General features: G+C 35.9%; 1 protein-coding gene across 8 annotated transcripts in view; it reads right to left on the reverse strand.

Annotated features, from left to right (window-relative positions):
- The window catches only part of bbx (bobby sox), a 205292-nt gene that overhangs the window by 13632 nt on the left and 165629 nt on the right, over positions 1–26031 (reverse strand). For 6 of the 8 annotated variants that reach the window (XM_081771660.1, XM_081771657.1, XM_081771663.1 and 3 more), the window contains 4 exons: positions 24409–25304; positions 15086–15271; positions 8399–8503; positions 3832–3980 (listed from right to left, as the gene is read on the reverse strand). In XM_081771660.1, the coding sequence (XP_081627786.1) occupies positions 3832–3980; positions 8399–8503; positions 15086–15271; positions 24409–25304 (1336 nt within the window). The remainder of the gene's footprint in view (positions 1–3831; positions 3981–8398; positions 8504–15085; positions 15272–24408; positions 25305–26031) is intronic. The other 2 variants (XM_081771661.1, XM_081771665.1) reach the window with 2 other exon arrangements.

The following is a 26031-nucleotide window of genomic DNA, read 5'->3' on the forward strand; positions in this document are numbered from 1 at the left end:
GCACATGGTGTTTGTCCATCACAAAGTTCACCTGGCGCGAGGCTGGGATCGAACCAAGGACCCAATGAACCAGAGGTGAACGCTCTACCACTAAGCCACCGTGGCCCACTATAAGTGCTAGTATTGCCAACTCTGAGACATGTTAATCCTTACATTTACATTTTTAAACAAGAATTTTGTTTTGCTTTCAGTTCTTGAATTTGCTCTACGAGAGCGTCTTGTTCTTATTTGTAACGTAATTCCATTTGTTTCTTCTTTGCTTCCAATTGTTTAACTCCAGCACTTTTTCTTTTTTCATCTTTAATTTTACTTTCCTCTGCACTTTTGATTTGTTTCTGTTTAAGGCATATCATAGCGTCTCCGAGCTGAACAAACTGAGAGAAGCATTCTTTGATCAACAGAAACAGATTCTACACCTCCATAGTACATAACTGCATCATGCCTCTGTACTACCAGAGAATCTTCGACTTGGTTTTCTACAACAGGTATCTTATTGACTAAGAACCCGCTCTCCACTGAGATATTGCAGGAGGATGAAATTAAAAATTTTCACAACATTCCACAAATCAGAATATTTTTGTTTCTTGGGCATTACCTTTGCAAAGAAGTCATCTAACCTGATGCTGCCCATTTTCTCTTCGTATTCTCTGAAGTCATGAAATCCCTGAATTTCAGTACAGAAAGACATAAATTGACACTTTGCTTTCTCAGCTACAGAACCAAATATTCTCTTATGCTCATGCAAAGTTTGTACGATGCATTTCATCCTAGTCTGAGCATGTTCTGGATTGTTCTTTTGTAGCCTAGGGTCCAAAGCTAACAGAGCACGTACCAGTTTGTATTTCAGAGGGCTCCTTTCACAATCGTCTTGACTGTGCCCAGCAGAAAGTTTCGACAGTCAAGAGTGAAAGCTAGTTTATCTTTATCTGATGCTTTTAGTTCTTTCAGTAGTTTTTCTGTCTTAAAACCGATGTCCGCGAAGATGACACGAATACTTCCATTTCTGTTTTTACATGATCAATTATCCTCATCTCTGTCTCACACACAAATACCCTCCTTCCACACACACTACCTCACTCCCTCAGCACGAAATAGCAACACTGCATCACAGTCATCATGAGAATGCTGTATTATTGTGGTCCTATTCACATATCAATCTGTACAATTGACAAAGAAACAAAGTTAGATTGAAAGAAAGAATGTTCCACTTGCACATTTACGTTCCCTGACTTTCCATGATAGTTTACGCAAAATGCATGATTTCTCTGACATTCCCTGATTTTCCAGAATGAGGGAACCCTACAGTTACGTTAACGATTTGTTTGGATCTGCAAGGAGGTTTTAGGCAATGAATGTTAGGTTGTACAAACGCAGTCGTAACTAAGTTGAGAATCTGGCACAGGAAAGTCAAGTGGGTTCAAGTACTCATCAAGTAATCATCCTGCAAAAGCTTCCAGTTCATAGCAAGTCCTATTTTCTAAAGAATTTATTTTCCAATGTCAATACATTTCGATAAATGTTAATAGTAGAGAAAATCATCAATTTTAAGAATATTACTCTGCTGTTCACTCATTTCTTGATTAGATGCATTCCTTCAACGAAAATTAGGAATCTTCTTACGGGAAGTCTAGCCGTAATCATTGTTCTTAATGAACTTTAGTGAATTTTCAGGAACGCCTTAAAACTGCATTTGAAATTGGAGATGCTAACTGGCAAATGAAATTTCTATTAATGTCAAGGTTATGATTCAAAACAGACTTAAAAGAATAAAAACTCAGTACAGATGCTATTCACATGAATTACAATTAACCATACAATACGTGTACCTCTTATCACGACTCACACACCTAATCGAAAAAAACTATAAACTTTTCAACAGCCTTCATGCTATCTTCCTTGGTAGTTTTACAGACACTAAAGGTATTAACGTAAAGAAAATCGTAGATAGAGTTATTTATGAAGAAACACACATGTTGCATTGTAATTTCGAGGTTGTACAAACATTTCAAAGATCACATGTACAATGCACAATCTTCCAGAGTACTGAGAAATTCTACCTCTACCAAGAGGGCGTTTACAAAACCTTTTACATCAAAACTTAAAACTCTGAACTAAACTGACACAGGTTACTTGGGTAAGACTTGCATACCAGTCAACTAAATCATTCTCCAAAATTTCGGGCCTCAGTCAAAGGGAAGCATTTCCATAAAAGAAGACGATGCACTGTTTGAGAACAGAAGAACGTTGCAACGCAATCAAAAAACTATATTTCTTTTTTCTAACCTATTTTCTTGGGCAGGAGCTTATGTGTTTCAGATTCCACGTTAAGTTGTAGGTCCACATCTTATATAGCCCCGCTGCTGAACGAGACGCTAAACTTAAAAAAAAATCAAATTGTGTACAAGGGTCACTACGAAAGTTTTGAGATACGCATTGTTGTGGCACAGTATTTGAATTCCAACAATTGCGTTCAGTAGTGGTATCCAGAACGAAGAAGCGAAGCAAGTTTCAACTCGCCTCGCTTATCGGCGTGGCCGTATCGCCTTCACTTGTTTGTTGATATGAGAAGTATTCGGCTATCTAGAAGGAGCTCGAAAGGGAACATTTTCGGGAATGACCTTTTACGATTTCAAAGTGGTTTGAACGAGACACAAAGCCTTGATCGTTTGCAGGGGGCATTTGGGCACCTTGCTCCTTCCCGTGCTACAATTTTTCGGTGGTTTTGTGAATTCAGAAGAGGCCGGACATCGCTTAAAGATGAAGAGAAAGCTGGACGTCCGGCAACAGCTGTGTCAGGTGAAAACATTGCCGCTGTGGAACAAATTATTCGAGAAAATCCCCGAACAACTTTCAAGGATACTGAATCTACAGTGAACATTAAATCGCCAGCAGTAACAAAAATTCCTCATGATCATCTTCGGCTCAGGAAGGTTTCATCACGTTGGATGTCTCACACTTTGACTGAACAGCAGAAGCGCATGCGCGTGGAATGGTGTGAAGAAATGCTTGCAAGATTTGATGGAAGCAATTCTCGACCGTCTCTGACATTGTTACTGGTGATGAGACTTGGATCTATCAATTTGACCCTGAAAATAAACGCCAGTCTACAGTTTGGATCTTTCCAGACGAAAATCCACCCACGAAAGTGAAGCGACCGCGAAGTGTGGGGAAGAAGATGGTCGCAACTTTCTTCTCCAAATCTGGCCATGTTGCAACTGTTCCACTTGAAGAAAAAAGGACTGTTACTGCTCAGTGGTACACCACTGTTTGCCTAACAAAAGTGTTTCAGAAGCTTTGGGAACGGCATCCAAGAACTGGATTGCGTGGGATCCTGCTTCATCATGACAACGCGTCCGCACACACAGTCAACATTACAATTCAGTTTTTAGAAATTACGGAGGTCAAACTTATGACTCATCCCCCGTATAGCCCTGACCTGGCCCCGTGTGATTTTTTCTGTTCCCCAGGATCAAAAATCGCATGCGTGCGAAGAGATTTTGCAGCCCTGAAGAAGCTGTAGTGGCTTACGAGAATGAACTTTCAACACTTGAAGAAAACGACTAGCAACACTGCTTCCAAAAGTGGTTTTCGAGGATGCAAAAGTGTGTACAGTGTAATAGTGAATACTTTGAGAAAATATAAGTGTTAAATTGATTTTAAGTATGTAAGTTATTTCACATCTCGAAACTTTCGTAGTGACCCTCGTAAACTATTAACTTCTCAAAACTACAAAGAAAATAGAATGAAAGTTGCCGAAAAACTTAGTTGTGTCGCTGACTACCACTTAACTTATGACTATCTTTCAGTTTTTAAGAAAATCTGTCTACTCACTAGTAACAAGCTCATTCTTCTTTGTCTTGGTTGGAGTACTTTTCTTAGCCGTTGGTGAACTCCTCTTCTTACGAGCTTTCTTCTTTTGCTGGAACTCTTCTAAGCTTAACGATGGTAAAGCTTCAATCTTTTCATCCAAATTGAAGTCGCTGGAAAAACAAAAAAACATTAATTATCAATTAAGAATTCAAATTAAAAGCAGATCATACTCTACTCAATAAAGCATAAATCCCATAGAAAACAAGCACCGAACGCCTCTCGAAGCACTTTAAAAAAATCTTATTAATAGATAGCACTAACCGCAAACTATATACAGAAGAACTTTGATGCTCTCTATAATAACTTCCTCCAACACAAAACTACATTTGTATAAATGTTTAGATGATCTCACGATTTTTACATAGGAGGTGGACTTTTTTCTGTCTATGTTAAGTCATAAAAAGTAAAAGTGTTCATAAAAGCCAGTATATCGTATGAATATGGATTCAAGCATTAAACGTTATAACTATTTAAGATGCATATGAAACATTGAAGAAAGTCAAAGAAAAAAAAATCCGAAACATAGCATGGTTGTTGGTATGCACCAGGTTTAGACTTTTTTTAAAAAATTATACCAATTTTAGTACGAGGCGCTTCATGAACCACTATATTTCTTGTTTTCGTGAAGACTAGGGTTAATAAGGTTATCAATAAACATTGATGTGGTGTAGTTCATGAAGCGCCTTATACTAAAATTATTGTCTACTATTAAAAAAAAAAAAAAAAAAAAAATCTAAAAATATCAACAATCATGCTTTGTTTGCAAGGTTCTTTATGTGGCTTGTTACAATATGTTTTCATATGCATCTTACAAAAATATAACGTTTAAAGCTTGAACTTCACGCTCATACGATATATTGGCTTTTATGGACACTTGTACTACTTATGACTATTGCAGACGAAACAAGCCGATCTTTACCCACATTTTTTTTTTTTTTTTTTTTTTTTTTGTGTGTTATAATTTTCCATAACTACAGTGTTTTTTTAACTAAAATCTTGACTCATATGTACTGAGATCATGTTTCTTAAGACAGGCTGCAAAACTATGGCTTCCCACTTGATATTTTATATAAACAAACAAGACTATACAGAGGTGCCGGGTCATCTTATACTTTCATGCTACTGTCAACAATGAGGCCTGAAGAGAAACAAATGCGACATACATCACTGTATCGATAGTAAAGGCAAAGGAACGTTAAATACTCATCGCAGAAGAAGACAAGAAAAATATGCTAATTACCAGGGAAAAAAAGACCAGGAATCAATCAACTGCTTCCTCATAGCAAAAGTCACTTTTGATTTTATTTCTGACACATAAAGTGCGTTCTGACAGCAAAACTAACTTTCCAACGCTACGAAATCAATGCAAAATTTATAGAGAAAACTAACTCAATATGAGGGGTTGCTGAGAAGTCTTTAGCTTTGCCCCCTTCCCATTTTCTGATTTCAATAACTATTGTTTTGCTTGAAAACTACATGTTTCCATACGTTTGTGACCAAAATCAAAGCACTGGGACTAGTGGACCTAGTTCCGCTGCAGATGAGGAACAAAGATAGTAAGTCAGCAAGTAGAGTTCAATGATGTTGAAAGAGCAGTCATCAAGTTCCTCTTCCACTAAAGGAAGTTTGCCAAAACCATCCACAATGCGATCCTAGAAACAATAAGGGTCCACACTCTGTGTTATGCTAATGTTAAGAACTGGGTTGTCAAATTCAGAACAGAAGATTTTGGCACTAAAACTGAATCCAACCCTGGGAGACCCTTCATAGTGATTGTACTCGAAACAATTTAAAAGGTGTATGAAATTATTCTCTCTGGTTTATTTCTGTTAAAAGGATAGCAGAGGATCTAGGCATCTCCCGTGAACGCATTATTGTCATTATTTGTTATCATCTTGACAGAGAAAACTTTCCGCCAAATGATGCATGCCCAAATGTTTGATGCAGACAAGAAGCATGTTGACCAATATGCTTGTTTCCGTTGAACAGGATACCATTAATTTTGCTGCACGTTTGGTCACGGAGGAAGAAACATAGATCTGTATGATCCAGAGATAAAAGAACAATCAAATGAATGGCGTCACAGTAGTTCCTTTAGGGCAATGAAATTTCGGCTCCAGAAGTCCAGTTCAAACGTTCTTGCTAGTGTTTTCTGGGATTAGGAAGAGGTAATCATTGTTAATTATCGATAAGGTACACCATAACCGGAGCTCATTGTGCATCATTACTAGATAGCTTCACTCAAAACTGATGTGTAAAATATACTCCAAAAAAAAAAAAATGCATCCCCTCACAAGCGCAATATTGCAATTGATAAATTAGCTACATTGGTGTTTGAAACATTGAATCATCCACCCTTTTACCAGACCTAGCTTCACTTGACTATCATTCATTTCAAAATTTTGAAAGTACCTGAAGGGATAAAAATTCCGCAACATTTTTGAAGCGTCTGCAGCTACAAATGCATGTTTTGACACCCAACCGAAAAAAAAAAAAGATTAAACAAACTGCGGGACCAAAGCAAAAAAAAAAAAATCGAACTGAAGTGAAGTATATTGAATAAATAAATCATAAAACATTGACTTGTTTTTCTTAGGAAAGCTAAAAGCTTCTCAGCACCCTCGTGTAACTAAAACCACATTCAAATGTAAAGAAGGCGATTAGATGGTTTATTGCACGTAATTAAGATGACAAGTAATCGCCAAGTTCTTAAGACAAGGCAAAATAAAAGTAATCGGTTAAGAAAAAAAAAATATACCTATCTTAAATACATTAATGTTATTGAGCTCTTACTTATATACAAAGAAGTGCTGAAAAGTTCCTGGCTTTCACCCCTTTCCAACCCGGTTTTGAAGGAACATTAAGTGAAGTATCTTAGTACGTAATGGTACAAATCGTTTTATCTATTAGAATTATTTAATTCATTCATTCATTTAATAACTTGAAGCAGTAATGGTGAAGGCTCAAGCAAGTTTCACAACTTTGGTGTCGGACTGTGATGAAATTTGTTTCCCCAGGGAAAGTCTCTGAAAAGGACATTCACACTGAGATGTAACAAGCATCGGAAGAGCAGTGTCTCTATAGCACTATCGAAATCTGAATAGTTCATTTCAAGATTGGTCATTTCACCGTTAAGTCGAGCCTGCAGTGAACGTGCCTCAATTTCAACCTCAACCAACCTGCTATGTGATGCTGTCCATGAACTGGTCTCAGAGGGCAGCCGAAAATATATTATATATGTAACTTTCGCAAGCTTTCAGCAACGTGGATACTGAAATGTCTAAACAGTGATCAGAATAAGGAACGAGTTGAAGTATCCAAGGCAGATTTGGCCCATTTTGAGGCTTGTGCTCCGACTTTCTGGCCAGATTAGTGACTTAAGACGAAACCTGACTCCATATGTATGATTCTGAGACAGAGAATCAGTCAATGGAGTGATGCCACTCTGTGTCTCCATGGCTAAAGAAGTTCCGTAACCAGAAATGAGCAAAGAATGTCATGCATACTTCGGAACTCTAAGCATCACCAGCAGGTATTATGCTAACCTACTGATAGCAGCAGCAATTGCATAAGGCAGTTAGCACGAAATGCCGCGGAAAGATATACAAAGGGATTCTCATTTTACACAACTGCCAATCTTATACGTCCCATGTTGTGACTTCCAAATTGAAAACCCTGGGATTCGCTGTACGAAATGCATCAGTCTCAGGGGTAATATGTTGAACAAGTGTATAATTTTATCCCCTCTAGTACTATTCTTTCTGGGGCAAAGTCAGGAACTTTTCAGCACAGTCTAGTAATAGAACGCTGTAAATATGTGCTATTTTATTACTCATGCGAATTCTATAATCAGAAATTCTCACTCACTAATTAAGTTTTCAATACAACATTAGAAATAACACACGAATACGTAATAAAATTAAGACAAAATTGAAAATGTTGTCTTTATTTTATGGAAAACATGAACATACTTAACTTTAAAAATTTACATTGTGTATTTAACACACTTTCTTTACTGTTACATAAGTATGCATATCTAGATAATGATACCACTCAGGAAATTAGAGTGGTACGAAATATTTTGCAGAATACATGTATGTGGTGGTACCAGATAAATTTATTTAATTTTCAATATATGTGTAATGTAAATATACGTATCTGAATTTACACGGTGTTTAATACGTAGATTTTTCTATGGAATATAATCATGATTCAATAATTTGTCAGCATAAATGTCCAAATAATTCTTTCTATTGAGAATATTGCACCTTTCCCCATAAATAAGTCAATACATTATTCTATTATTACTGAGAAGTCACCTCTGCACTTTTCCTTCGTTCTTTATATTCCAATTACTGAATTAAATCTTCTCGCTCGCACGCTTTCCTTCAATTCTCTTCTGAAGATTCTTTACAAGCAGTGTAAACCTTTCTAATGCAAGCAGTGTAAAGCAATAAATACGTGTTCTTATTGATCTTTCTAGTTTTACTGTCATGTTTTAAGCCTGTCAAGAGGAGGAAACACTTACACAGAATTGAACCTCTTCTTAGGGGAAGGATCACAATATGATTCCTCAGAAGTTTCCGAATGCTTCCTTGATTTTCTTTCTCCAGGTACATTATCACGTCCACAGCTATAAATAATTAAATACATCTTACTACACATGAACATCCATTAAACCCACTGGTGTCATTGTTAATATTCTTCAGCAAGTATTTCTTCCCGGACAGACACCTTCAAACGTGTCAACACAGACATTTTAAATATTTCATTAAAAGCAGCAATTAGATGGACGTCTAAAGTACAAGATATGATTGTAACAACAACTTGATGAATGCATTCATAAAGTAAAAACAATCAGGATCGAGAATGAAACCCGGGTCTCTGGCTCAGTATACCGGTGCGTTAAATGCTATGCTATCCAGTCCGCTCCCTGACCAGCTACATATCTTCACTCTTGATGTAACAAAGTATTAGGCACGAAAATAATTTAATTACGTGATGTGAATGCAGCATGTAGGTGAAAGAACTTTTGGTTATTATTTTACAATGTATCTATACTAGAAATTCTTAACAGCATGACAGCTAATATTAGAGCTATATATATTACATCGTACAGCTGTTTTCAAATATATACACATGTATATAACTGAAATGTACAACTAATTTGACGGTTAATTCCTCCTACACCGCTAGACCAATTTTGATGACTTGGTGCCTGTATCCTAGCCAAACTTAGATTTTTATTACATTAGTTTTCTGGAAGGAGTAAACACTAACCCCTTCCATTAAGTTATCCTACGTGGGGTAAAGTGATCTAAGCGTTTATGCCAAAAATACAATATCTTACAAGTCCTTCATGTTAGAAAGATGAAACTCGGTATATAATCTGCTCATAAAAAAATAAGGAGACCCATATAACTTTCGGTTTCAATATTAAGCTCCATAAAGCCAAAACATTGAGAGATAGCGAGTAAAGGATTATTCATATGGATTCAGCATTCGAGGAATAGGTTCTATCTTTGATCTTATTCCTCTATTGGTTATAGATGTACTACTTCAAGTCTAAGTATTGCATTCGCATAGCTTGGAAGTTTATCGTAGTTTCACATTGTGAAATGAAACTCGCTTGTCGATATTCAGTATTGATGTCAGATTCCATATTAGGTTCAATAAACAACTGACAAATTTCAGTTTGTACCGTAAGTCATGTAGTAGGGAATATTACAACTATTCGAGGGAATTCAGCTGCGAAATTGAATTTCCCACGAATTTTAAGATTTTTCGTATTGATGGTCTCTGTTTCCTAATCACTGATTTGGTCGGCAGTCGCTATTTTACTCGGCCGTTTCCTTAGCAGTTGATGTTTTGTCTGTAGTTTGTGTGCATAACAGGCATATATGACAGAGGCCTTCCGAGGCGAACAGAACCATCAACATGGTATCAAAAAACTGTCCTTTTGGCTTTCTTCCAGAAGGGGGGGAGGGAATGGTTGTTATCCACTATTTTATGTAGGTACCTTATTTCAAATATGTCATACAAAAACGAGATATGGACAACGCAATACACACACACATGTTCTTATCCTAACTTTTTAATCGCTGACTGTTTCAATTGGACCTTTCCGATTAGCAATTAACAATTATAAGTTTTAATTCCCTGGTGACCAATTAACAACTGACTTAAATGAAACTGTACGTTTTATGATTAAATTCAACTGCAATTAATGTTAACTGCAAAGAACAAATTGAAATTAATTGCAATTTCAACTGATTAATGCCCAACACTGCTACATAAAAGCATTGTGTAACATAAAAGCATTTTTAAAACAGCATGTGAGCCTACTGATTAATTGCTTTAATTCACATTATTTATTTATTTCAAATATAATATTATTTACTGCAATATTACACAATATTACTATACTTAACTTATATTCTATGAAAGAACTCACCTTTCCCAGACAACAAATGCTATATTCAGTAACGTCCAAATTATCTTTTTAATGTAATCTCACATCCTTTAAAAATTACTAAGTCCTCTCACCTTGTTTATTAACCAATATACATTATTGACACTGCACTAATTTAAATCACTACGCAAACTCGCAGTAAAAATAATAATGCTTCCTCTAAAATAATGTTGCGCAAAGTTCGTGTTCGAACATGTTTTTGGTCATTCCATGTGATTTCAATATTTTTTTAAAAGAAGAAGAAAAGATTCGCACATATATTTTATAGGTTTTCAAATTTCTGGTCAGTTCCAGACTTTCTTTATATCCCTGTATTACTTGTATTACTTTTTTCTTCATAGAAAAACATATCCTCGTTCACGAATGGAAAGAAAAAAATAAACGAAATTCTTCAATTTAACACTCTATGATTATGTTTTTTAGGGTTAAGGGAGACGGATAATTAAGGTAAATGAATGGTGATGATGAAAGAATTAGTGGAATGAGAATGGGGGTAGAAACAGGAATATCCCAAGAAAACCCACGGTCACGATGTTGTCCACCACAAACTTACTTGACCAGTGATCGAACTAGGGACCACACGCACCGGAGGTAGACGCTCTACTACTGAGCCACCGTCCTCTCGAAATTGAGGGTAAAAAGAAAGGAAAAAGTTGTGAAAATTACCGCTAAATAGAAAGGAAAAAGAAACGGTGAAAATCGAGACTAAAACAGAAAGAAAGACAGTGGTAAAACAGAGGGCTAAAGTTTGAAAATCTAATAAAACTATCTAAATAGAGCATGAAAAGGACTTACTATGGAGGGAATAATTGTTTAATTTCTACAAAATTCTGGTACGTACGTAATTTATATATCAGTATTTAATTATTACCAACATTACTGACATATTTAGCAAATTTACAAAAGTGATGCCAATATCATCGGACTCTCCAATATTTAGTCCATATGCAATACTACGAGTTACTCTTCGAATATTTATTCCTTATCCAGTATATCAAATCACAATGTCATATATGATATCAACATGTATTTTACTTAGTCCTCCACGTTGGTCTATGGCTGGAGTATGTGCCTTTGGTGCACTCGATTCCCGGTGGTAGAGCACAAAAAATAATTTCACAATCATTCATTTCCATTAATCATTTACCTTCTTTACTCTAAAGGACATAACCATGGGATGTTAAACTAAAAATTTCACTTCATTTTTAATATATACACTTGCTGAATTACAGAAATTAATACTGCTACTACGCAATAGTAGAACTACAATCATATAGTTTTAGTGTGCGCTGACACCTTTGTCTATGATTCTGAATACTGCCAGACTGGAGTCCTATGTGAAAGTTCTTGCAATCCTGTGGGACCTTTCTGAGAAAAAAAAGGTTAAAACCTTACTTCTCAAAAACTGTAACGAACTCGGCTTCTTGCAAAAGGTACGATGCATTAGTTTATAAGCTTATCACTATTTTAATTTGTTTTCCTTCCTGTGAGTAAAAATTGGAATTAATTTCGTGACAACTGCAATTTCCTTTTCAGCTAGTTGGTAGAAACGTAAAAATCTCTGAAGCTTACTGAGTTAACATGCAACATATTTTCAGTTGGCACCAATGAGTTAGTGAAGAAACGAAAAGCAGCCTCCACTATGTACCAGATTTTATGCTTCTCATAAGTACACTTGAACTTGTTAAGAACGTTGTGTTGGCGTAAAATAACTATTGTATGGGAAAATGCACTAAAAGTCACTATAATTTGCTGGACTTGCGTTTTCCCAAAACTGGATATAATCTCATTCCATTTGTGGTCCCCATTTTCTTTGACCAGATTTTGGGTGGAGTCTTCAGTTCTAATGAAAACAACTTAAATACACTAATGTCGGTGATAAAAAAAAAATACGAGTCCTGTAATGTTTAGACAAGTCTGATGTTCGGGTATTTTCCCCCTTGGAACCCCTCACATGTTCATTTATTTTCGTAGCGATGTTCATATCAAGACTGTATGACTGTAGTTTCTACTACTTCGGAATAAAAGATAGAACTTCACAGTTATTCACTATGTATCTTAGAGCATCAAGCAGCGATCGTCTATAATATTTATGCCTGACACTATTCGCAATACTGCAACGAAGTTTTATTACCTTCAAAATTCTAACGTCATCGAGTTGATATTACAATAATTTGAACAGATTACAATGTAAATTTAAACTCAAGTTTACGATGAAGCAAGTTCACGTAATAACTGTATTATCATACACTTCTTCTATTAAATATATCCTCCTCAGACCTGGCCTTGATTTGTGGTCTGTTTTTCGACAGTTGCCACCGCTGAGACCTAGTGGTTGCTAGACCGACCTATCCACTGCTGGTCAGGGATGGCCTAGTTGACCAAAATTGAACAAAGTAACTTCATTTATAGTACATGCATAGCAACGGGAATCTTCAAATGAAACCCAAATATAACAATTCGTTTTTTCTCGGGTCTCAGGAGGCTATAGCATTTGACTTCTAATATTTGTCCGGTATTAACAAATGACTTTTAACATTTGTAATACTCCGTATGTGTTCTAAATGCATGAAATCACATTAAAGTACATACACAGTATGTCAGAAAAGTAACGGAACTTTTTTTCTTTACAGATAACCATTAATTAGCTCTATCTATTGAAGCAATATATTACTGAAAGCTAGATATCTGCTCAACAAAATGAGACCACAATCATGAGAATTGATTCCCCGGAGTGTCAAGTTATAGCAAGAAAAGTATCTGGTATCGCCTAGTCACAAAAACACGACGGAGCAGAGCCAATATTAAATTTTGTTTCAAGTTTCAACCGTAAAACATTTACACAAATATTGGAAATGATGAAACAAGTGTATGGTGATGAGTGCTTATCTCGTACACGTGTGTTCGAGTGGTATATACGCGATTCCGGGACAGTCGTGAGTCCTTAAAAGACGACCCAAAGCCAGGTAGAGTGAAAAACAAAAGTCACAATGAGTGGTGGAACAGTGCGTGAAATGATCGCCCAAGATGTGAATTCGACTGTGAGATGGATGGCGGAGGAATTAAATACGACGAAAGACATGATTCACGAAATTTTGACAAAGGATTTAAAAAAAACGGAAAATCTGTGCTCGATTTGTTCTGCACACCTTAACTGACGACCACACACTTGCTTGCGTTGAACATTGCAAGGACCTGATTAAAGCAGTCAGACTGAACAGAACATTCCTGGAATCGATTGTAACTAGTGATAAGACTTGGTGCTTCAAGTACAATTCACAAACAAAACACTGAAGTGCTACGTGGTTGCTTTTATGATTCCAAAGGTATTATACTTCGGGAATTCATTCCACAGGGTCAAACTGTTAATGGTGAATATTATCTGGGTGTTATGGAATGTTTGTGGAAACGAATTGTTCGCGTAAGGTCCAAGTATCGAGGAAAGGCAATTGGTCTTTATTGCACGAAATGCCCATGTCACAGAACCGTCGCAATTCGTGACTTTTTGACTAAAAAACAATGTGCTTTCACATCCTCCGCGTTCGTCTGATTTATCGCCGTGTGACTATTTTGTATTCTCAAAATTAAAATTGGCCATGAAAGGAACATTTTATGATCCAGTCTGCCGTGACGAGGGTCATTGAGGCGATTCCAAAAAAGGACATTAAAAACTCTATGCTAGCATTGGTTGAACGTGCCCAGCAGTGTACTGATGAGGAAGGAATGCATTTCGAATAAAAGGAATCACAGTTGGTAAAATACCTAATTCGTTTTGTTTAATTTTAAAAAGTTCCGCTATTTTTCCGACATACTGTGTACGATGTAAATTCTACAGTCTTTAACACAAAAAGGTAGGTAAGGTGTGCTCTCAATTATGGCAACTTAAAAGCTGATTTCTGTATAAATATATTATTGCAAAATTTATAAGCAATATCTTCTGCAGGCATGTTCACTCAAAATTATCACACGCTGACTTGACTCTTAACTACATAGTCACCAAAGTTCCACTTTTATAAATATTTCTTTCCTCTTTCTCTCTCTCTCTCTCTCTTTTTCCCAATATTCTTCTTCAGTCTACTGCCACTGAAATGTTCACATCTTTAAACTATACAATGTGCAAGAGAAATAATGCTTTCCAGTCCAATTTATTAACGAGCTCCTATCTTTCTGTGTGAGTTTTGTTTCCACTCACACACAACACATCCTAAATTCAACTTCCAATTGCACATTATTAGTTTGGTAGTTCAGTCAAATCAAAATTAGATTAGCTATCATAAACGTTACTTTCAACAACTTTTTTCACAGACTATATTCAAAAACTAATTGGTAACTTTTTTTTTAGAAGCTTCTGAAACTGGGCTCCAGTTTCGTAAAAGCAATATTGTAAATAGTATTCCCGCAGCTTCTCTTTTTCGTGACATCATTTACACATTTGATGTCCTACTTGTCTTCACTGAGAAAACTGAGCATTTCCAATGTATTCTCTCTGCTTAAAATCCCCTTTTTAGGTTTATTATCATTAACGACACGCTTTTTTTTTTTTTTTTTTTTTTAGAAACAGTCTCCTAATGAAGTGACGTGTACTTTAATCTCTTCTTTTCCTGAAGTACTTCAACGCATTGCTTTCTAAACCCAACTAATACGCACATAATTGTTACACCATCCACAAAAGACCATGGGCTTCCTAATAAGCCATTCACAATCACCACCACCAGAAACACGCTACTCCGTGTGATTACATACCCATGCAATTGTCCGCCTGCATGCAGATCTTTCTGTTTTGGTTTGAGATTCACACTTCTGTGAAAGACCAGATCCTCCGGATCTCGAGATCCTCGACTGCCTTCAGAAAATGCAGAGTCAGTTCTTTCGCTGGTCGATGAGGAACCTGAGTCACGTCTTTCCTTCTTTACTGGCGGAATGTCAAAGCTGTAATTTTAAAGTAATATTATCAAACACTAAGTTATTCTCGCTGCTTGTAATTTTACAAAAAAAGACGATTTCCTTAGAAAAATATTGAATTAGGAAAATTCGTATGCTAAGAACACATTAAATCAACTTCACATTTAGATTGCCAAAAGCAAAAATAATCTGAAAGAATCAAGTTAAATTATTTTACATTCAATCATAAAATCTCGAAACGAAATCAAGATTAAACGATCACAACAACTAATAAGACATAGGAAATTCATTTCATTTAACATGTAACATCGTAATAGGCAAAAATGAATAAAACACCAACATATCAGAAAAGTATATACAAGGGCTGGATAAAAAGTAATGACAGAATTGTTACAATTCGTACCTGGCTTTGGGCAAAGAACACCTGTTACATTCCTTCAATGTAATCACCTCCCAGTCTCTATCACGAAATCTGCACGGTTGTATACGCAAAGCTTTTGGCAGATATATTTCTCGCTCCTGTACGGATGGCGGATAAAAATGCGGATATTTGTGAAAATACGAGGATTTTAGTGATTGTTCTAAATACTATTAATTGTCTGTATCTCGTAATAAGTTTCATTGCCTTTTTGAGAGAAATAACCGCTAAAACAAAATTAAGTTTCGTTAATTGTTTGTGTTTTTAAAGTCTAGAATAAATATGAAGTGCTAATCTGATTTTATGGTAGTCTTATGTGAGGTAGCTCATGTTTTTCTTTCTAGAGACTTCTTTATCTCAATTTTACTTTTGCGTTTTGGACAAAGGAAAAAAGAAAAAAAGAGTTTGCTCTGAAATTAATTGACAGGTAAGGTATTAACTTCCTGGCAACTTTCTTATCACAGATATGCATTTGAGAGGATCTCAAATAATTCGCATGTTTTCCATTTAATTTCGTATTTTTATTTGTATGAATTTTATTGCATTTTATTTGGCGTAGTTGACTTACGATAGGAAGAGATAATATTGAATGTTTACCTTGAACTTGATTGATTTTATATCACATGATTCACGAAACTGTAAGGGAGGAATTTACAGTTGTTATAGTTGAAAATATTTTTTAAAAAATCATAATTGTATAATATGAACGAGCAAGTTTTATATATTTGTTACTGCATTATCTGTGGATAGGACCGAAATGTTGCGGATGCGGGTAGATACTGCAGATGTACGGATACGGATGCGGTTTTTATAACCGCGTAGACCTCCATGCCAAACGTCTGGAAGGCATTGTACACCGTCAGTGCATCTATCTTTGTCGATGACCAGCAGGCACCGTCATATGGCACGGATGACGGTTTCTCTTGGTCATAGTGCTTCTCGCGAAGTCGTTCCTTCGTTTTGGCGAAAAAGTCGTCACGAAGTAGCTGAAAACATTGTTGTGGTCTGCCCCACGTGGCACTTCAATCTTCATACACGCACTTTGTTCGTCTTCCCGAAACATTTTTATGGCGTTTTCACTTCCCTCCTCTACTTTACGTCATTGTTGCTTTCGACTGAGTAACACAATCGCTACCACTCGTCACACTTCATTGCCTCAAATTTCTTTATCAGCTAAGAAACTTCTGCAGTGCTAAGATGCTGCGCTCTGACGTAAGAACACTGTTGCCATTTCTTTTTATCCAACCTATGTCATAATATTTATAACTTAATTATGCACAATGGGGATTGGAAAATTCTTGCAGGGATAAAGGTATCTACGGTAGGTGAAAATCTGCTGAGTTCAGTAGGAAGCCTTCACATGAGCGACATTTGTTTCGGAACATAGAACAACACTAGTACTCGCATTACGAGTAGTGAGAATGAGTGTTCAGAAATTAAGTGTGCAAAGCAGTGATAGTTTAATTTTCCGTTTACTATTTTATGAAGAAACAAAATATCAGCTGTTTTGCGACGAGTACTGTAACGTATTCATGATAATTTTATTATTTGTTCTACGCAGTTCAGAAACTCTATGATGAACAATAGAAAAAAAAGAAATTAAGAACAATATCTGGACTAGAAAGATGTCGAACTGGGCACAGACAGAAACGTGCAGTATTCCACTACATGAGACATTAAGGTCTCGTAATAAGTAGCTAATCTGTCACATTTTGAATTTATGTAAATCTGTAATTAGTTAACATTATATGAAAATCATTTTCCACTCATTTTAACCTTCTCTCAATAATTTTTCATTTGCAATTTTCATCCAAACCATGAGTAAAACTTCTTACCAGAATACTAGTAAGAGTATTAGCATCGACAGGAATCAGAGATAGTATGCTTGGATAGGACATACTAAGATGATGTTTTTAATCTACAAGATTTATTCAAATGAATATTATAGTTTTAAATATGTATTTTGTTGATCGTTGCACAACCAAATTTCAAAACACTGCTACAATTACAAGCAAATTTTTACAACCTACTTAGTACTCCAAGTACTTGTATTAAGAGAGAACAATGTTATAATTTAAAAAAGGCAGTGTTTCCACGAAGAACTTTACTATACAGTTTGTGATGTCACAAGTAATTTAGATACATACTATCAAAACACAAGACCTTTTTTTTTTTTTTTTTTTTTTTTTTTTTGTTTTCCTAACAAATAATTATATCTAGAAGTTTTGGCCGTTTTTCCTCTTATACATAGATACATTAGAGTTGACACGGAAATTTTGGTACCGACTTCTTTGACTAGCGACATGCGAACACTATCACTTATGTTACATTTAATATTTTTCTTTCTTTTTTTAATGGGCTTCCACCACCTCGAATGCTTTACTTTTTATTTTTTTAAATACAGTACAAGTTTACTTTCTTAGTTTAAATACTTAATATGAGTCAAACTTTCTGTACCTAGAATACAATAAAACACTAGTGCAAACAATACTTAAATACAATGGTATCTTTAGTATCTTGCATTTTGAATACACTCATAAATAAGTAAACATATATCATAATTTGGCCTATCCCGTTGATTATCTAAAACAAATGAATAAACTTATTTTCTTCTGTAGCATTTGGATTTTTTAATTTGTTCTTCATCTTTTAAAGTTTGAAGTTCAACACCTTTCGGCGCTCCTCAAGCTTATTTTTAATCATTATCTTTCTGAATGTATCTTTATTATGTGAGGTGTTTTCACATCATCTGTGGGTAGCTTAAAAAAAATTTAAAAAAAAAAAAAATGACTGCGACTTCCCTGACTTTCAGAATATTTGAAGTATTTCCCTGATATTCAAGGTTCGTGTGAAACCTGTACATGCAATGTGTTCAAAAACAGCAGGATAACCTTAGGATATTATTCCTTATTGGAAAATATACTCAAAATATAGAAAAGCATGGCTGCAATAGTGGGTCATTTCGAAGTTATACCTTGCCAAAAATTTATCCCAACGACTTTGAGTCTATCTTGATTATTTGAAATTTCTTTGTATCTTGTGAGCCAATTAGATAAACAAAATCCTGACTCTTCTCTGAAATATAGTATATATCCTGGATTTTTGGTATATTTTTGAAGCAATTCCCTGACGAATTTTAATTTCCTTGACTTGCAAGGTCAGTGTGAATCCTGTATGAGAAAATACATGCATATGGTATTGATTCAAATCCACTTCCACAGGATCAGGTATTAAGAGGTAAATAAGCTAACACTGCTACATAAGCTTTTACAGATCTTTCATTAAGAACAGACTTCTAACGTAAACTTCTTTATAAAGTACGTAACGTGCTTCCAATTTCTAATTAGAATTCATTCAAAGGCTATCTATTCTTATTCAAATCAAGTCTGCATCAAAGGTTTAACTCTGCTTTTCTGTCTATTTCTGTCAGAATTCCGATTTATGGTCCCTCTGTTAGGTATATATATATATATATATATATATATATATATATATATATATATATATATATATATATATATATATATATATATATATATATATATATAAAACTTATACTTCAACACTTGAAGGAAAAGGAAAAAAATAGCACTATTTATATCTAAATAAAATGTTTCAGTAAAACAAGTAATGCTTATGCAATGTTTTAGTGTTAACTATGCTATTTTGCAGGAGATATTTCATAACTCCTCCGTAGCACGGCGCTAGTTGTAAAGACGGCGATACTCCTGAGCGTAACGTCTTCTGTCTAGAAATTCGCAAGGTGTAATTCAACAATTGGGATTCAACCTGCTTTTCGGCGGGAATATGGATATGATACCTCATCGGATAACACCTAGAGGTGGTACAAGCAATTTAAGAATACAGAATGCCTGTGCAAGGAGAAGATCTCCGGAAACAGCGTGTATCAGATAAACAAGTGATAAAAGTCACGAGCAAGTTTCGTTCGGAGTCCAAGGAAATCTTTAAGGCAAGCGAGTCAAGAACTAATAATAATGCTTACAATGACTGTTTGTTGGGTGTTACGAAAGAAATTAAATGATGAAATGAAGAAAGTGGAAGGAAACGGGAGAATCCCGAGGAAACCGACGCACATGATGTTTGCCCACCACAATGCTCACCTGGCACAAGCTGGGATCGAACCAAGGATCCCATGCACCAGAGGTGAACGCTCTACCATTGAGCCCCGAAACTATTACAGGCCTGAAAATACTGTGATTCGTCCCAACTTCTGCAGAAAAGTACTGGGCATGGAAGATGGCGATTGTCTTGGCGGGCTGATCTTTAGTGATGAAGCCTCATTTCATTTCAGTGGAACAGTTAATAAATATAAATTGCGTAATTGAGGATCTTAAACTCCACACGAAACAATGAAAAATGAGGGATTCGCCAGAAATGAGTTGCTTGTGTGTAACGATATTATCACTAGTGTTGCATGTTTGGACATGCTCCAGCAATAGTTCTATTCTTAATTGGATCGTGAGATAAAAATCAACTTCATCTCGCAACACGATACCCTTCACTTTCATTGTGAAATATGGAATTGATTATTGAATGCTGCTTTTCCCCAAAGATGGATCAATTGTCATTGTAAGGATGATTTGAATCTTCTGCAATGGCCCCCAAGACCTCCCAACTTCAACTCCTGTGGTTTATTTTTAAGGAGGTATGACTCGTGTTTACATCCCACCGCCACCTGCAGACCTTTCTGAATTGCGACGCAGGACTGTCGCAGCAGTGGAGTCTTTACGCTACACACGCTATCTTCAGGAGGGAAGAAATTGTCTACAGACTAAGATATCTGCCGTGTCACACGGGGATCCCACATCGAACAATTATAACTTGTGAACCCCCCCCCCCCCAAAAAAAAACTGAGTTACCGCTCCTTTTAAGGTGTTTCATTTCTGTATTGTGTAATACAAGATACACTTAATTAAAATTCCCATACTCATTTAGAAATATCCTGTATTGGGGAGGGATCTGAAGATGACAGACACGCCAGTCTCAATCTTCGTTCGTCGATATTATGCCACTGAGCTCCGAGCTGTATAATGGGTGATTTGCCCATGTGGACCATAGTTCGGGTATCAAAGTCATGCAACTGCGAAATGTTGAGTGGTGTATCAGAATACCATGATTTGCGTCTGGAAGTAAGATCCATTTACCTTATCCTTGGAATGGGTATGATGAATTGGCAATTGCCCACAGACGCAGAAACCTCCCATTAACATGAAGTCCTTCGATTAGTTCTCTCCACACTTTCGGACAACTCCGAGTGGGCCTAAGCATCAGCTGAGGCGTAAAATATAGTTTTGAGCTTATTAATGTTGTCGAGTTAGATCCAAGCTTCACCAAGTGACAACTCATTGCCATTTATTACCTGCAAGATACTGTTCATATAGCCTTCGTACTCCTAATTCTTTTCTAAGCAGGCCTGGATACTCCCCTGTGACCTTTCAACTTAAAACGCTTTTTCACACTCAGATCTTGAGTGACGATACGACTAATTGTGCTGTGATACACTGCTTGTTGTAACGAGATGGCGTTGGATGGAGCAGAGAGCTCCCTGTGGATAGCTGTACAGATATTGCACACAATAGGTCGTTTCCTGGCGTGACATGCCCGTCGTCGTGTATACTTCAAGCCTTCACTTTGATATTTGAGGCCTTTACTCTGTTTTAATAGCGATGGATGCCCTTGCCACTGTACGCCTGCTGATATTTCCACCCCTTGCAGCATATATTTTGGTAATCACTACCGTACTGTAATTTGCATCATAAAGTGCATATATGCATACTTTCCAAAATGTGTCACTTTAACCAACCACTTTCAAACAGCACCATATTTGTCGTACTACTGAATTCGACAACCACAGAAACACGCTAACCCCTTATACGGTATACCCATGAATAACTGACAAACCTTGATCATCTACGGTGAATCAACCCTCTGCAAACCTGGAACATAAATAACAACGAACAATAAAACTACAGGAGATAGAACTTAAAACTTTTCGACACTACAAAGGAATACTGAAATAACACGGATATCAGAACACAAAGAACTAACTGCAAACCGCCGCGCCGCCATACTTGGGAAAGATATCCTTCTTCAATGTTTACTTAAAAGAAAGTGTGCTTTGTTTCTCACTTACTCTGCCTAGGAATCAAAATGAAATATTTAACATATGAGACCAAATATATATTGACAATCAAGGATAGACAAAAAGAACGAGATGAGAAGCCCTCACCTTCCCAAACCCTCAAAATTTCGTTCCAGATCTCCTGTTTTCAGGTTCTCAAGATGCACGATTTACGTTACTGTAGCTCAAGCATTTTCCAATTTATTCTTAATTTGTAGTTCAAATGGAAGATCTCATTTATGACAAATATTAAGGTATTTGCTTATATACAATAAATTACTTTTATAAGTCAACTATCTGTTTATTCTCATTATAATGTTGGCCAGTATAAGAGTTGTGCTTCTCTATACTCATTGGGTGAGATACACAAGCATTTTCAACTATTTATTATAATTACTTGTCCGTCAAATATACACCTAAAAGAAGATCCTTAGAAACTATTCCATTTACTCCATTCCAGAATTCCATACGACTGAGGAAGGTTGAAAATTATTAGAGATAATAAATACCCTTTCCTTCTGAAACAGGAACAATAAGCAGGGTCATTTTATAGCAATTCACTTATGCAAAAATTTGAAAAACAACCATGAATTTATACGATGGTCAAACTTAGTATAAGTAATTCAGTCCTACACAAGTTTTTCCACAATCTGCCGTCACTTCTGATTCCGCACATTTTAAAGCTTCTGCTATCTTCAATAGTTTTCCCATAATTTTACTTATTTACCTTCTTGATGTTTTTCCTTGAAATGATCAAGTCTCACTTTCCTTTTAGGTTCTTCTTTTGAACAATTGTCGTACACTTTGAATTTCTTTAGTGTTTTCTCAAATCAGCTCGTCGTTTGCGAAAATAAACTTGCTTTTACCCCTTTACTCTTTCAACTCTCCTAACGGTACCCTCTACAACGACGCTGAATACAACAGGAGACAACACAACGTCTTATTTCAGAACATACTTCACCTATTCTCATACTAGTATGGAATATCAACCAGTCGAAAGCAGAAGAAAAGTAGCTATATTGCTCGCAAAATGACATTTCTTCTATCCTCTGGTATTTTCCACATTACCCAACTTCTCAAACAAATCACAAAAATATTAAGATTAAACAATGATCTTCAAAAAAGATTATCTAAACTTATGATTGCATGTAATCGACAACATATTTCCTACAATATTTCTATGCAATGAAATAGCACATACTTAAAATGAAACGTAACTTATTTTCTCTCGAAATAATCTAAAACTTGCATTGTTTAAAATTTTACGAATTCAAACTGAAGTTTCAACTCTGGTATTGAAGAAAGAAAAAAAAAAAAGTATCTTACTCCTTTCGTGCCAATTTCCCTTATTTTTCGAAATAATGTCTATATTTTGTAAATGGAGATCATTACCATCAATAGTTTTATGCCCGGTGGCAGGTTTATGGAGATAAAGCACACAAAAAGGAGGAAGACAAAGCACAATTTATACTCAAAATAAATAAAATAAAGTCGATACTAAGTGACTGTCATTTAAAATTATTACTTAAAATATGTAAGGACATTTACTTGTACGTACAACACTCGCCTTCATGTTCTCTACGGACAGATATGAATAAATTATCTGCAATATTTCAAAGCCTAACTTGGGCCTTGATTGCAGATAATTACCTTTTTTTTTTTATTTATTTATTTTTTTTTAATACTTATCCAGTATACAAATCTACACCATTGGCTTGGCATACTTCTAAGTAACTGTATCAAAGAGACCATAAGATCTTTAGAAATTTTTGATGCGTATTCTAAGCGGAGAGGGAAGAAGACTGGGATACCTTACGAACTCCTCACGATAGGAAGGTGAAATTCGGTATGTAAATACATTTTTAAAAACAAGTTGATATGCACATGTTACTGACAAACAGGAAGAAAATACTGTGGTGACACAACATCCTGGCACTTCTAAGGGATGTGGAAAAGGCGTAACGTAAAAATAATCGAAAACAACAGGTGTTAGTGTCGTTTCGAGGTCGCTGAGACGAATAGTGCCGTTTAAGTCCAAGTTCAGTTTCCATCGGCACAGAAGGAGGGAAGGGGAGATGAGAAGGAGTGAAAATAATATGTTCAAAGTGACCGAAACTAATGTCGAATTCATCGTTCGGGGCTGCTAAGGTGATTGATGAGTCCCGATGACATATAATCCGAAGTTTAGTCAAGAACATGTATATAAGCTGTCTCGGGAATTGACAGGGCAACACCGAAGACGTTGGTCAATATCATTCCTACTATTCAGTTCATTTTCTGACAGGGACAATGCGGAATGAGTTGCTCCTTATTATGTATTCTTCTTAGTCCTTTATTGTTAAATATTTTGCATGAATATTATTCTTCCCGTGCACAGCCGGGCACTTCCGCTAGTTCATAATATACCTAATATTCATAGAATTAAAATATAATCTCAAAAACTCTGTACACAATGCACATAATGAGTTCAACAAAACTTTTATCTTAACTAATTATAACTCTATGTATCAAGAAACTAATATAAAATAACAGTTTGCTTTCATACCAACTCATTTCTATACGTACACAATGCATGAGATGGTATAAACATACATACACACTTACCTTTCGCTATAAAATTTTCGAGTCCTTTTTCCTAAAATAATCCGGCCTTCGCTCATGAACTCCTGGTAACGCTTTCCTTTACATGCCCGTAGCGACTTTCTTCTCATGTCCCCAGTGGTAGATGATGATTCGTCAACATTGTTAGCCCGAAATGTTCGTGTCGGTTCACTAACATATTTTATTGACTCAGCAACATATTCTGGACTTTTGGTTAACTGAGACTCGGGGGTCTCCGTGTTGCACTTGATGCGGTCTTTTGACTCCAGTTCTTCCAACAAGTGTGATGTTTTTGTGTCACTGAAAGTTGAGTTTATTTCATCACGGCTTGATATTGCACTATCACTTTCATTAAGTTTATCACACGCTTCACTAGCACTTCTGTCCAATGAATTGAACATTGCAGCACAATTACCTATATTGTTCTCTTTTGTCACAGAACCCGCGTTAGACTGTGTGCTTTCACTTCGGTTTAAGGGAACGGAATTCGATTCATATGTCTTTGTACCACACTCACTGTCCTTTTTGTAAAGATTATTATTTACAGTCTCATATTCAGGGACTACGCTCCACGAATTTGTAGTTCCCTTTTTCGAAAATAGCGAGGATGATTTAAACTCAGGGGGAACACCACACATCTTATCCACAACTCGATCAATAATTTCCTGTTGTGATGTTTTGATTGTAGTTTGGGTATTGCGGTCACATTCAGTTTTATTGTCATTAGGTACCACTGTTTCATCGTTTTTTTCTTTCTGAATACCCATTTGGTTAGCAGCATGACTTTTAAGTTTTGTGAACGGCGACACAAAACCCAGCTTCGCTTTATCAACAGGAGGTCCTTCGTCTTCAAAGTGTGAATTACTATTATTTTCAGGTAGCGGATGACTCGATTTTGCCTGAAAAAGAAAAAAGTAATGCTATAAATATATAGAATTACTCTTAGAAGTAAAAATATCTTACCTTGTATCCGGAAGCTATGCTTATGGTTTCGTTGCTCTCTGGCAACTTTTCAAAGTGATCTAATCCACTGCTAGGCTGCAAAACATGTAAGTGGATTCCTTCTTTACCATGGACTCCTTTTTCTTACGAAAAATAAGTAGAATTTAGTCCTCGCTTCAAAAATTGCGTAAATGTGGTTCCTAGGGAAAGGGGGAGGAGTTATAAGGTGGTAAGATGTTTTAACTTGCTTGAAGACGTGTTTTCCACTTACTTGAAATAAAGTCTGTTCTAGTCTTGTTAGGAGTTTGAGTGTCACCGTTTGGAGAACTCAATCAACAGTAAATACAATCTGCTAATTAACTGTGTATTATTTTACATGTACAGTACATAAAGAATAGAATAAAAAATTCCCAAATTAACAATGACAACGAACAACATATATTTTACCGCCATAAAAATTCATTTTTAAAGAATGTAACGACAAACATGCCATTTTGCTTAGATGTGGTCTAGTGACTGATGTACAGACATAGGATTTTTATGCAAATGCGTGTTTTCTATGCTTATACGCATCTCTGTTGAACTTGGTAGGAGTTTCTAACAATAAAACAGCTCGAAGTTGAAGTTTTATAGTCCATATAAATGCATATTTCAAAGGTTAAAGCATATATTAGTGCTTATGTG

Source organism: Thermobia domestica, chromosome 9 (assembly GCF_964235325.1).
Source record: "Thermobia domestica chromosome 9, izTheDome1.hap1.1, whole genome shotgun sequence".
Lineage (NCBI taxonomy): Eukaryota > Metazoa > Arthropoda > Insecta > Zygentoma > Lepismatidae > Thermobia > Thermobia domestica.